General features: G+C 19.2%; 4 protein-coding genes across 7 annotated transcripts; 1 reads left to right on the forward strand and 3 right to left on the reverse strand.

Moving 5' to 3' along the window:
* Positions 1-172: 172 nt before the first annotated feature.
* On the reverse strand, positions 173-4119 carry LOC122714277 (dynein axonemal intermediate chain 2-like). Of its 4 annotated transcripts, none has more exons than XM_043935487.1 (11): positions 3968-4119; positions 3671-3906; positions 2852-3013; positions 2515-2773; positions 2188-2441; positions 1968-2127; positions 1680-1872; positions 1522-1573; positions 579-725; positions 296-505; positions 173-206 (listed from the first exon to the last, which is right to left on the reverse strand). In XM_043935487.1, exons 1-11 carry the CDS (start codon positions 4101-4103, stop codon positions 189-191), a joined length of 1827 nt encoding a protein of 608 aa, XP_043791422.1. In that variant the 5' UTR covers positions 4104-4119; the 3' UTR covers positions 173-188. The 4 variants fall into 4 exon arrangements, with proteins under 4 accessions (XP_043791422.1, XP_043791421.1, XP_043791423.1 ...); XM_043935486.1 differs by having other exon boundaries at positions 1438-1573; XM_043935488.1 differs by lacking the exons at positions 3671-3906; positions 3968-4119 and adding an exon at positions 3095-3363 and having other exon boundaries at positions 1438-1573.
* On the reverse strand, positions 4118-6104 carry LOC122714190 (probable serine/threonine-protein kinase DDB_G0286465). The gene is made up of 4 exons (XM_043935329.1): positions 5667-6104; positions 5438-5573; positions 5114-5364; positions 4118-4144 (listed from the first exon to the last, which is right to left on the reverse strand). The coding sequence occupies exons 1-4, from the start codon at positions 5853-5855 to the stop codon at positions 4118-4120; spliced, it is 603 nt and encodes a 200-aa protein (XP_043791264.1). The 5' UTR covers positions 5856-6104.
* A 1008-nt stretch (positions 6105-7112) lies between these two features.
* LOC122714278 (protein disulfide-isomerase) lies at positions 7113-10186 on the reverse strand. The gene is made up of 8 exons (XM_043935490.1): positions 9899-10186; positions 8752-9083; positions 8472-8609; positions 8164-8394; positions 7706-8077; positions 7488-7616; positions 7324-7410; positions 7113-7256 (listed from the first exon to the last, which is right to left on the reverse strand). The coding sequence occupies exons 1-8, from the start codon at positions 10044-10046 to the stop codon at positions 7206-7208; spliced, it is 1488 nt and encodes a 495-aa protein (XP_043791425.1). The 5' UTR covers positions 10047-10186; the 3' UTR covers positions 7113-7205.
* An 860-nt stretch (positions 10187-11046) lies between these two features.
* LOC122714279 (methyltransferase-like protein 22) lies at positions 11047-12632 on the forward strand. Its single transcript, XM_043935491.1, has 6 exons — positions 11047-11075; positions 11366-11437; positions 11555-11686; positions 11804-11989; positions 12082-12249; positions 12346-12632. The coding sequence occupies exons 2-6, from the start codon at positions 11368-11370 to the stop codon at positions 12630-12632; spliced, it is 843 nt and encodes a 280-aa protein (XP_043791426.1). The 5' UTR covers positions 11047-11075; positions 11366-11367.
* Positions 12633-13130: the final 498 nt, after the last annotated feature.

Below are 13130 nucleotides of genomic sequence, written 5' to 3' on the forward strand. Positions count from 1 at the left end.
TGTACAATAATTTTTCAAATAATTACATATTATTGGAATAATCATAATTAAATAAATTTAACATATAGAAGAATAAAAATTTTTTGAATTTATACATATAATAAAAATTTATTTTATTATATGTTTTTTATTATATGATTTTGTTTCTTTGTTCATCATGTATTTGTTATTTATTATATTTCTTGTTTTTATTCTTTTATTAATTCCTAAAATAACAAATTTTTAAATTAAATTTTTTTGCTTCTTCCCTTACATTAATATTAAATTATATATATTTTAAAAACATTACACTTACTGCTTTTATAGCATTTTCATAATCTTCTTCGCAATGTATTAATATTTCATCATGATTATTAAAATATTTAAGATTTTTTTCATCATTTTTTGTATTTCCTATTGAACATTCAATTTCAAAATTTATATTTCGAAGAGATTTCATTTTCAATCTTTGTTCTCTGTTTTTAGCTTCCTTTACCTTTTCTCTACGTGTTTCTCTATCAAGAAACTAATTTCAATTATTTGAATATGACAGAATTACTATATACAATTATTATGTACATTATATTAATAGAACTTACTGTTGTAAATAAAACTTTATCATTTTTTTGATTAGTTGTTAAAGCTTTTGAAAATTCAAGTAAAAATATTGTTCCTTTCTTATTAGCTATTGCTGCTAATTGTCCTTGTTCATGTGGTTTTATATATGTTAATACTTCATCACAAACCTAATATATATTATTAATTTATATAATATATTTTATTAATTTTTAAATATAAATAACATTGCTTAATAAATTAAAATGTATTTTTAATCCACAATTGAATGATTTTATTGAATTCTTTATCTTAAACATAAATTCAAAAAATAAAAAAAAAAAACAAATGACAATGCTATTAAATATTTTCTCGATTTGTTTAAATTTAAATTTTTCATTTTGTTTCGATATCTTTTTTGAATAATTTTTTCTTCAAAAATACTTAGAGAATCCAACATTATATAAAGAAAAACTTTCATGAAAAACTTTTTATAAACAAAAATTAATACAAAAAATTTACAAGAAAGTAAATCTATTCTTTTTTTAACTTTGATGATGAACAAATTACATTGTTTTTCAAATTCTAATCGCTGTTTTGTATAAATGCATGTTAATATTTTTTGTATTCCAGATTATTTTTACAATCAGTTAGAATTATGAAATTAAATAATTATTAATGTTTTTATTATGTGGAGAATTTTTCTCCATTGTTAAAAATTAAAATAACTATTTTAATATAACATTTCAACATTTTTATTTTTATTAAAAAATTTTATATCTTCAAAACAAATGTAATTCTATTTCAAATTTAAATAAATCAAGAAATTCAATTAAAATCATTCATTAGATATTGAAGATCAAAATTTTTATTAAATGGTATAATATATTAAAATAAACATGCTTTCACACTAAGAACTGGAGAATCTTGTTGAATTAACAAATCCCATATATCTAATGTTCCATCCATTTTTATCAAAAAAAATACCGAAAATCGTGTCATGCTCCAAGCTCCACCCATTAAAAAATCTCTGTGACCACTAAAATATAATTTTAATGGAATAATATTAATAATATTAAAATATAATTCTAATATAATTTGTATTAATTTTAGTTAATATAAAAGATGATTTTTAATATATTTACGGTGTCCAAGCAATGCAAGATTCTTTACAATCTTCACACCATATTCTTGTTGTCCAATCTCCAACAGTTAAAAAATTTTTAACAAATGTTGGATTTCTTTCTAAACTTATTACAGGTCCATATTGTGCTTTGAATCTTGTTGCAATTTTTTCACTTGAAGTTTTACCTTTGCGATTTCCTGATATTACTATACCTAAATATAGAATAAATATAAATATTACTATATCTAAGCATATAACAATATATAAATAAATACATATATGGTTATAATATAAGGTGTTTATTTACCATTTTCAAGACCACACATAAAACGTGTACCCATGGATGGTTCAAATTGTAATGCAGAAATTCCAATTGCTTTATTAATATTCTGATCATCAGGTTTGTATAAATCAATTACTAATGTTTCTGTAGGCATTTGTAATTTTCTAATATCCCACCACATTATCTATACAATTAATTTATAAATCATATTTATATTAATTTTTATTTTATTTTCTTATTATACCTGTCCATCTTTTGAAGCACTGAAAAATTCTGTGCCAGTTTTAGAATTTATCCATAAAACTTTATTGCATAAATCTCTATGACTAAATTCCATTAAACTTGTCTCAACTAGTTCTGATCCTTTTCTAATATCCCAACAAGCTACTTGACCAGTCATTAATCCACTAATTAATATGTTGCTATCCTTGGGATTGTATTCCAATGTTAGAATTGGACAGAATGGTTTTAAAGTCACACAAGGTATATTTGGATTTTCTATGAATTTAAATTAAATATAAATCTTTTTTTTACAAATTTTTAATTATAAAAATTAAGTTTTTCAACTTACCTACATCCCAAATATATGATTGAAAATTGTTATTTATTGCATTTTTAAAATCAGTATTACAATAACAAGCTGCAAAACGATTTCCTTGATCTGGTGACCATGAAAGATGTGTTATTTGTCTTTTTATTGGTAAAATATCACGATATACATTAACTGTACGTGAATATACTTGTTGTATTAAAGAAAGTGGTTCCATATAATTAAAATATTGTTCATAAATATTACATACATTATTCTGCGAAATGCATTGTTCCATTGGCTAAAAATAATAAAATATGTATTGATAGATTTATTAATAATAAAATATTAAGATAAAAAACAAAAAAAAATTAATTACAGGCAACAATTGAAGCATTGTATGAATATATAGTTCATCTTTTTCTATTTTACGTCTATATCTCATAGCTTGTTCTATATCTGTTGCATTTAAATCTTTTGGCCAACCACCTTCAGAATGACACATACCATTATCTTTAAAAGTTGCAGTATTGGTATTCACCTGAAAATATTAACAATAATAATATTCATATATATATATATATATATATATATTTTTAAATATAAATTTATGTGCATATACCTCATGAATAGAATATATATTGCTACATTGAGTTGCCCTAGTTGTAGGATTTATTTGAATATAGTGATTCATATATCCTGCATGTGGTTTAATATCAACTTCTATTTTTTGATAATTTGTAAAATTACATTGTTTTCCAAATTCTAATCGCTGTTTTGTATAAATGTATTGCATGTTAATATTTTTTGTATTCCAGATTATTTTTAATTTAATCAATAATTTATTTAATGAATTAAAATATTTAATAAATTGCTTATTAATTAACTTAAGATTATTAATCTTAAGTTAAAAGGAATAATTTTTAAATAATTGAAATAAATGATTATCATCACTTGTAAATCAATTATAATTAATTACATTTATTTTATTGGTATTAAAAATCATATTAAAATATTTCATTAATTTATAAAATTATACATTGTATTTATAAAATAATATCCATTGTGTTTTCTAATTGCTATAGTAACGAATATATATTTCTTTCACTATCTCTCTCACTCACTCACTCATTCACTCAGTCTTTAGGTAATTTTATAATAATAACGATTATCATAATTTTTATTTATTAATTCTTACTAAAATAGGAATTTTTGGATCTAAACCTTGATAGAGAATAGAAATCATTTTATAAATTTTCACGTATTCCAATTGTGTATAATCAAAGAAGGTCTTCATGTTAGGAAGTATATCTTCTACAATAATCTTAATTAAATCACTATAATATTGTATATATTGAAATTTTTGCATTATATCAAAGAATAATAATAATTGATCTTTATTTGTATAACGTATACAACATATTTCTGACATTCCTAAAAAAAAATAACATAAAATAAAATATTCATTAGTTATAAAAAAAATTTAGTTCAATACCTTCAAAATTGTTATTATAAAGTAAGTTCCAAATTCCATTTGACATATATTGTGTCACATTAGAAATAACAGATAATTCCTTGTATGATTTATTTTTTAAAATACATTTATTATTAAATTTTTTCACTTCATACATTTTCCATGCAGAATTTAATTTTGCATACATTGCTCTAATATCTTTTAAATTAAACATTTTGATATTTTTAGAAAAAAGAGATTCAAATAAAGTTATTGATTCAAAGAATATAGATGAAATATTTTTATGTACTGATTTTTTTTGTGCAATTTCATCCTATGTACAAATTACATAAGTATACATATAATATACGTTATTTATTTATAATATTATATGTATATTTACTTACCATTTTATTAAATTCTATCAAAAATATATGTAATACTTTCTGATGTTTTTGAATAAGTAATTTTTTTGTAAAATCAATATTTAAATAAGTATGATAAATTTTTAATGACTTAATTATTTCTTCTGAAATATTATTTCTATTAAAGTTATCTATAATAGTATCAATTATTAAATTCTGGTCAAAAGTACAATGAGAAATTGTATTTTCATGTAATGGACACTTTATATTACACTTATTAATCAGTGTACAATCATTAGATTTAATTGACATTTTTTGTATTAGATTTTTCAATTCACTAATTGATGTTGTAGAACATTTTTCACCAAATTTACAATATTTTGACTATACAAAGAAAATTATATTAAATATTATTAATTAATTAAATATATAACAATTATAAAATATTTTCAAAATTTATAATAAATGAATTCATTAATAAAAAAATTATTATTTTTATATTTCAAAATATATAATAAAATCAATCAATCTCAATAGGTAATAGTAAAATTAAAAAAATGTCAAATTTTTGTAATATACGTAAATAACATATAAGTATTTTATAAAAAAATACTTAATAAATAATACTAATAATAAAAATTAATAAAAACTTAATTAAAAATTACTACATTTAAAATTTTATTAGACTATAAAATAAAAAGTAATATATATGAGTGTAACATATATGAATATATATGAATATATAAAAAATTACCTCTTTTATGGAATAATTAGATTTAATTTTATTTTCCAATTTATGATTAATGCTTTTGTATTGATTAACTTTTTCAATGTTTTTAACATTTCTTTTATTTATTACAAGAAAATTTTTAGTTTCTCTAAATTTTATTGAATTTATTAATAATTGATTATTATTCTTTGTTTTTTTAATTGTATATGCATCTATCTCATTTTGTACTTCTTTATCATTTCTCATATTTTGATTATTTTGTTTTATAGCATTAAGATCTTGTTTTAAATTCATGTTCTTATTATTAACATTTAAATTTTGAATCTTTTTTTTTTTCTTATTTTCTATAATTGATAATATATAATTAAATAATATATTATTTTTTAAAATTTTAACAATATTAATTTAAATATTTACCAGTTTTTTGATAATATTCATGTATGTTAAAAATTTTTTGATTTTTTATATTTAAAGATGATTTCTCTCGTAATTGTTGTGTTTGTAATAACGTTCTACTAATATCTGCAGCAATTTCTTCATCTTCATCTTTGGACTTTAAAATAGAAAATAAAATTAAAGTAATTTATTTATAACAAATTTTATAAAAAATGTATAACAATAATCAAAAAATGTATAATAATCTTACTTTGGGACAAGTACAAACATTTTTATTAACTTCTTGTTGAGGATTAACTTCTACGCACCATGGTTTTAAACAATACATTGCTTCTTCACAATTTGCTTTTAGTATAGTTTTTACTTCTTCTGTCAGAATCAAGGTTCGATGTAAAAATTTAATTAATTTTGAAAGATTAAAATTTTGTAAATCTTCCATTGTTATTCTTGAATCTTGTTGTTTCTAACAAACAAAGATAAAAATAATTAAATAAGAAATAGAATATTAATAAAGAATAAAAAAAATTATAAATGTCACTCAAAGTGTTAACTGTATTTCTTATACACTAAAATATCATATAGATAGAATTTATGTATGATATATTTCACAATTCCTTCTCATACATATGCAGTTTTTTAACATATAACAACATTAAGTAAAATAAGTATTATGTATTAAATATTACGATTTATTGATATTATTTGTGAAAATATTAGATAAACTAAAAAATAGGAAAAAAGATAATGAAAAAAATTGAAATAAACATTTATGAAAATGAAAAATTGATATAATTATATATATATTATATAATTATATATATAATATATATATTTTTATGTATATAAAATTTTTTTATAAAATTTTTATTTAAATTAATTTAAAAAAAATGTTAAAATCGCTTCTACTTTAAATATTCATAAAACTGTTATATATATAAATGCTGTAAATGGAAATATATATCTTCTACAAGTTCAGAATAACTATTCTACAATATTAGAGATAATTTTTTTTTTTAATATTAATTTGTTGTACGAGCGCGTATATGTGTTTATTTAATAAAAAACAAGGTTTTTTTTTATAAAAATAAAATACGTTTTACGATTTTGCGAAATTCTTAGCCTAATGATCTTTCATAAGTTCATACATCAACACCTTCATACATCAACATCACAAGACAAAGATACTGTATCTAAACATTAGAAATTTTAAACAGTTTTTAGAGGGCACTCATACAAAAAATGATAAGAACGATGCAAATAACACAATATTTTTGAATAGTTTTATACAGATTATCTTCATATCAGACATTCAGATAAAATATTATTTTATCTATTAAATCTAAAACATATAAAACAAACTGCTTTATCTCTATGTGCAATTTATCACATTAGAAACTCAGTCATATGCGAAATATACATTGTAAACAGATTATACCAATTATATGCATATGTGATTATTATAAATATATATATATATATATATATATATACATTTAATAATTATATATATGTATATATATACATATATATATATATATATTTAGTAATAATTATATATATATATATATATATATATAAACAAATTCTATATATCATTGCAGAAATAAATTTTTAGTAATTGACATATAATAATTTGAAAATTTGATTTATAAATTCAAGTCTAAAAATATTAAAATAGAAATAGATGAGAAAGAAGTCTTCTATAAATTAATATCTTTTAAGCAGAATTATTAAATTTATAAACGTTGTTATGAGAAACTATGGAATTGTTTCTTCATATGTCACATATCTATAACTCATCTTTTCTTGGCACATCATCATCTTCATCTTCTTCTTGAGCCTGTAAAAATAAATATTATAATTTTATGTTATTAAAATACAAATATCAATTATAAATTTTTACAAACTTCTTCTGCAGCTTGACCATAAGCACCATCAGATTCAATAAATTTAGAAAGTCCTTCAAGCGTTCTTTCACCATTATATTCTACAGCCTAAAAATTTACTTAATTTAGAATACATTATTAATGTCAAACAAGTATTAATATCTCAATTAATCCAAGATCCTTACTTCATTTGTTTCTTTTTTATAAAGAGTAATTGTTGGATAACTACTAACTTTAACATCTTTTAATTCATTTGCAGTAGCATCCATTTTTGCTATAACTAAATTTTCACTGTCTTTATATTTTTCTCCAAGCTATAAATTACATTATATTCATATTATATTCAATTTTTTTTTAAATTTATTAAAATTCTAAAGATAATAAATATGTAAATAAAACATACTGCTTCATATATAGGAGCTAGTTGTTTGCAATGCCCACACCATGGAGCATAAAATTCAACTAAAACGTTTTTCTTTTTATCATATGCAACTTCATGGAAGTTAGTACCAACAAGAACTTTCACAGGATTCTTATCCCAATCTTCTGGCAAATCTTGTGTAAGAAAATGCCTTTTCAATTTGCCTTCAATAAATGCAGTTACAAATTCCAACACATTTTCAGTAGATATTTCTGGCTTTTCTGGTTTGTATTTAGCCATAATTTGTTCAAATTTTATAATACGCATAGCAGGTACTTCACTTTTTTTCATACCAAAATATTCTAAGATGCGTTCATGATCAGATTCATCAGCATTAATTGTCACAAATAAAACCTGCATAATACAATAAAATAAAAAATTATTATTATATTATTTTATATTTATATTTATTATTATTTATTTATTTTTATTTATTATACTTCTCCACGAAATTTTTTTGCTGGTTCTTTAATTTTGTCTACATATTCTTCAAAATGACCAGCTTCTTTACTAAGGAAAACAAGAAGATGGCTTTTGATATCACCACTAAATATCTTTTGTACTGTATCTTGATTGAAATCAACAACTAATGGCAGTGAATGTACAGAAATGAAATTTTGTAATTTTTTAACATCAAGTTCCTCATTAAATTCTTTTCTGCCTTCATCAAACTAAAATAATTATTAAATATTATATGATTAAATCTACAAAGGAAAATTGAATATATAACAAATAAAAATTAATATACCTTTTTAAACAAAACAATTTTACCATCTTCTACTCCGTATTCATTGAAAACTTTATCATTATTACTTATACCAAAAACATGATCATCAACAGCATTACCAACTTCTAAAAATACTTTTGCACTATCTGATTCTATATCCTAAATAGTATAGTTTAATATATACATATATATATATATATATATATATATATATATTGATTAAAGTTTCATAATATAATAAAAATTTTAACCATGCATATATTTCATTATTTTAAATAAAATATAAATAATATACAAATACCTTAAAGAATCCAATAATAGCAATATTATGTGACTCAATAAATGATTTAGCTTCTTCAATTGTTGATAAATTTTTAGCAGCAGGGCCTGATTTTTTTATTACCCAATTTACAATATCATCTGCTTGACGGCCTCCACTATAATCAATAGCTGATCCTTTACGATAAAATTTAAGGGTAGGATATCCACGAACTCCATGTTTTTCAGCTAATTCTGTTTCAATAATTGCATCAACTTTAGCTAATTTTATAGGAAAACTACCATCTTGTAACTTTTTAGCTGCTTTAGCATATTCAGGTGCTAAAGCTTTACAATGTCCACACCATGGTGCATCTAAATAATAGAAAATAATATAAGAAACAATAATTAATATGAATAAAATATCATATATATATATATATATATATATATATATATATAATTTTATTATATAAATATTACATTAAAAAATCTATTTAAAAAATTATACTATTATAGTAATTTAAAAATTATAAAATAATAACTTAAATATTTTATAAGTAATAATAATAATACATAATAATAAATGAAACTATACACAAAATATATTATATACATTTTCATATATTTTATTTGTATTGTAATTGATTTTTATTTGTTAAGTGTTCACACATATAATATATTATAGTTTATATATATTATATATATATTTATTTTTTATAAAATTTTATATAATTTTTAAAAGAATTATAATATTAAATGTAAAATATAATATATTAAAATATAATAAAATATAATAAATATGATATATATATATATATATTCATATAAATTTAAAATTTTATACATAATAACAATATTATTACTAGAATGTTTTTATATATAGTAAATAATTTAATCTTATTTTATAAAAATTTTAATTGTATTTATTAATATAAATATTATGTTCATTCTATAAAATTTCCATTATATATTAGATATCAAATTAAAATAATGTCAACAATCATGAACAATTTTACAAGCCGGCTTCTAAATGATGACGTGTAAGAACTAACCATCTGGATCAGCTTCAATTGTATTTTGTTTTAAATATATATAAAAGTAGCAAATAAGATAAATATCATATTATTATTTTTTTTTAATTTTAATGTAATTAAAATTTATTCAAGAAGAAATCAAAGATTACTCACAAAATTCAACGAGCAGATAATCATTTTGTTCGATTGCTTCTTCGATGTTATCTTTTGTAAGCACTAAAACCGAATCTTCGATTTCAATTTTTGCAAGACTAAAAGTAAAGAAACAAATTATTACAATTGTTAATGCAAAAATCTTCATCTTTAAACGAAGACAATGTTATTTCTTGATAAATTATATCACGACACGTATATAAATTTTAATTAATCGTACGACAAAATAACGGATTCTACCGTTACAATATTGAGATTAAAGTCACCAACACCATTCGTTGAGGAATATGAATAAAGTGACCAAATACAATAATGCAGAGGACTATACAGTTGGTAGATTGTAGTTAATGCGTGGCATCACATTCATCGTGGAAGATGCTGATTGGTCAATACAGTATTTAGAGATCCAGTAAGATGTAATATAAGATTACTATACAAGAGTTAGAACATTATCTTTTTTAATGATACAATTTTATTTTTTCAATAAATGTATTTTATGTTATATTTTAATATAATTAAAATTTTTTTTAGAATAATTTTTAATTTATATTATATACATATATATATATATATATATATAAAAGAAACAAATGATAATGATATATATTTATTCAATATATTGATATATTTCATATTTGAATTGATTAAAATTATATATATGTCTTAATTTTTTGTAAAATATTTTTATTAAAATTTTCAATATTCAAAACTTAAATTTTTTATACATTTTTATATATAATTTTATATTTTTCATATATAAAGAAATAAACATATATTTCAGTATATTTAAATAAGAAAAAATATAATTTAAACGTGTATTTCATATAATTATTTTTTATATTATAATGTATAAAATATTTTTTCGTATAATTTAAATATGAAAATTAAATTTTATTAATTTAAAAAAAAATAAATTTACAAATATTATAATTTATTTATTTTCTAATTTCAAAATGTGTGTAGTACAAAATATTTAATAAATTCATATTTTTAAAAAATAAATATAATCGAGATATTCAACAAATAGGTCATATTTATGTACAATAGTACATTACATAACTACAATTAAAATATAACTGTCTAAAATAACAAATTAAAATTTAACCTTATATTTATTGTGAAATATTGTATATTAAAGAAATTTTTTTAAAAATTTAAATATTTCAGGATTAAACAGGTATATTAAAAAGTAATTATTCAATAATATATAATTATTTTTTTAAATATGAAAATATACTAATTATAAATATGTAATAATTATAAATAAATCAAAATGTACTACTTTTTATTAAATAATATATCGTTATTATATTATATAAGAAAAATTAATTTAATTTTTTATTTTATTAAAATCATTTATATTAAATGTTATGTGTTTAATATAGAAATAAGAAAAAATAAATATAATAATTTAAAACAAGCATTCAAAATTAAATTTTTAATATAGTAGTGATCTTTTATTTACAGAGATGACATATGTAATAACATCAGAAATATTTACAGAAAATAAAAATTTGTATATAAAATATAAAAATAATAGTAAGTTTTTCAACTTTTAGAAAATTATTTATATATATATATACATATGTACATATATATATTTTTCTGTAGTAGTGTAAGATATATATATATATATGTGTAATTATATTTTTCTAGATGCAATATCCAGTTTTATTTTTAAATATCCATCCTACATGATTAAACCAAAATGTCTTAACAATATTATAAGTCATGATAATGATAATGATATAGTGTTAGATAGACAACAAGAAGGAAAATTATTAATAGGTATAAATTTATATATAAAAATTTTGTATGATAGCGAAAAAACCAAAAAGCTAATATAAATTTATGATAAAATATCATAAAAGATTAATTAAAATTATATTATATTAATATTTTTAGAACATCATATATCTACAAACTTACAATATGTTGGATTACAAGTATGGCGAGGTGCATTATTATTAGCTGATTATATTTTATCAAATCCTAGTTTATTCAAAGATAAAATAGTTTTAGAATTAGGTGCTGGAGTTGGTTTAACTAGTATAGTAACTAGTTTTTTAGCAGAAGAAGTAATTTGCACAGGTAATGAAATTTGTAGTGAAATAATGTAATATTATATATTATTTTTTATATTTAAAATAAATATTATATTTATATAATATTTTAATTTCTAGATATTGATGTCAAAGGAATATTGAAATTAATATATAGAAATTTTATACGAAACAAAAATTATATTAAAGCTAAAATTTATATTAAGGAATTAGATTTTTTAAATTTAAAATCATTTACATCTTATAAGAAAAAATTAGATAAAGCAAATGTTATTTTAGCTGCAGATGGTGAGTTATAACTTTATATCTTATTATAGTTATAACTTTATAAATTTATTTTTATAACAAAAATAATGTATGTTTGATAATATCTTATGCTTACAGTAATTTATGATAAAACTATAACTGAAGGATTTGTTCAAACATTAAATGAACTTTTAAATTCAGATATATCGAAAGTTATTTATATTGCTTTAGAGAAAAGATATGTTTTTACTACAGCTGATATGAAAACTACTGCACCTATGTATGAAGAATTTTTAGGATTTATTGAAGCAAAACATTTTAATTGGCATATTGAATATATTAAAATAGATTTTCCACAATATTTTAAATATAATAGAATAAAACAGATGGTTCTCATGAAAATAGAAAACAAGTTAAATAAATAATGTAATTTAATATATAACATATATAACATATTCACGGACATAAGAAAAATATTAAACAGTATTAAGTAACTAAACATATAATTGTAAAAATCTTGGATAAATTTAGAATGTTATAAATTTTCATTACTAATAATTTTATAAATGAAAATAAAGTTTTTATATTCTTATTAATTTTTTCATTAATTATAGTAAAAGTATATATAGCATAATTTATTATTTCATAAAAAGATATATTTTTCCGAAATTACATGATTGTTTGTGCGTATGTGTGTATTTGTGTATATAGAAACATGTACTACAATTTTATTCAAAAAAGCTACCCCTTAGAAGGAAAATAATTTTTAATATAATGTTATAATAATATAATTATCATTATATAATTATTCTAAAAAATAAAACAATATATTAGGTTGTCTTGAAATAAATTGCAATTTTTTATTAGTATTTCTAATATTTAATTTTACATATTATAACTTTATGGACTGTAAACTAATTTTA

The sequence above is a fragment of the Apis laboriosa genome, unplaced genomic scaffold, assembly GCF_014066325.1.
Source record: "Apis laboriosa isolate Shangri-la unplaced genomic scaffold, ASM1406632v1 scaffold28_cov147, whole genome shotgun sequence".
Taxonomy (NCBI): Eukaryota; Metazoa; Arthropoda; class Insecta; order Hymenoptera; family Apidae; genus Apis; species Apis laboriosa.

Bases quoted from the DNA above. Each gene is read 5' to 3' on its own strand.
- LOC122714278 (XM_043935490.1), bottom strand. From the start codon at position 10,046: ATGAAGATTTTTGCATTAACAATTGTAATAATTTGTTTCTTTACTTTT. The intron at 8,610-8,751 runs GTATTTGTATAT...TATACTATTTAG, and splicing joins CTATTATTGGATTCTTTAAG to GATATAGAATCAGATAGTGC. The intron at 7,617-7,705 runs GTATGTTTTATT...TGTAATTTATAG, and splicing joins TAGCTCCTATATATGAAGCA to CTTGGAGAAAAATATAAAGA.
- LOC122714190 (XM_043935329.1), bottom strand. From the start codon at position 5,855: ATGGAAGATTTACAAAATTTTAATCTTTCAAAATTAATTAAATTTTTA. The intron at 5,574-5,666 runs GTAAGATTATTA...TCTATTTTAAAG, and splicing joins ATGTTTGTACTTGTCCCAAA to TCCAAAGATGAAGATGAAGA. The intron at 4,145-5,113 runs GTTAATCAATAC...TTAATTTAAAAG, and splicing joins ATGTTAAAAACATTGAAAAA to ATATTAGAGCAATGTATGCA.
- LOC122714277 (XM_043935486.1), bottom strand. From the start codon at position 4,103: ATGTATGAAGTGAAAAAATTTAATAATAAATGTATTTTAAAAAATAAA. The intron at 2,442-2,514 runs GTAAGTTGAAAA...TTAAATTCATAG, and splicing joins ATCATATATTTGGGATGTAG to AAAATCCAAATATACCTTGT. The intron at 1,873-1,967 runs GTAAATAAACAC...TTCTATATTTAG, and splicing joins TATGTGTGGTCTTGAAAATG to GTATAGTAATATCAGGAAAT.
- LOC122714279 (XM_043935491.1), top strand. From the start codon at position 11,368: ATGACATATGTAATAACATCAGAAATATTTACAGAAAATAAAAATTTG. The intron at 11,438-11,554 runs GTAAGTTTTTCA...ATATTTTTCTAG, and splicing joins TATAAAATATAAAAATAATA to ATGCAATATCCAGTTTTATT. The intron at 11,990-12,081 runs GTAATGAAATTT...TTTAATTTCTAG, and splicing joins AGAAGAAGTAATTTGCACAG to ATATTGATGTCAAAGGAATA.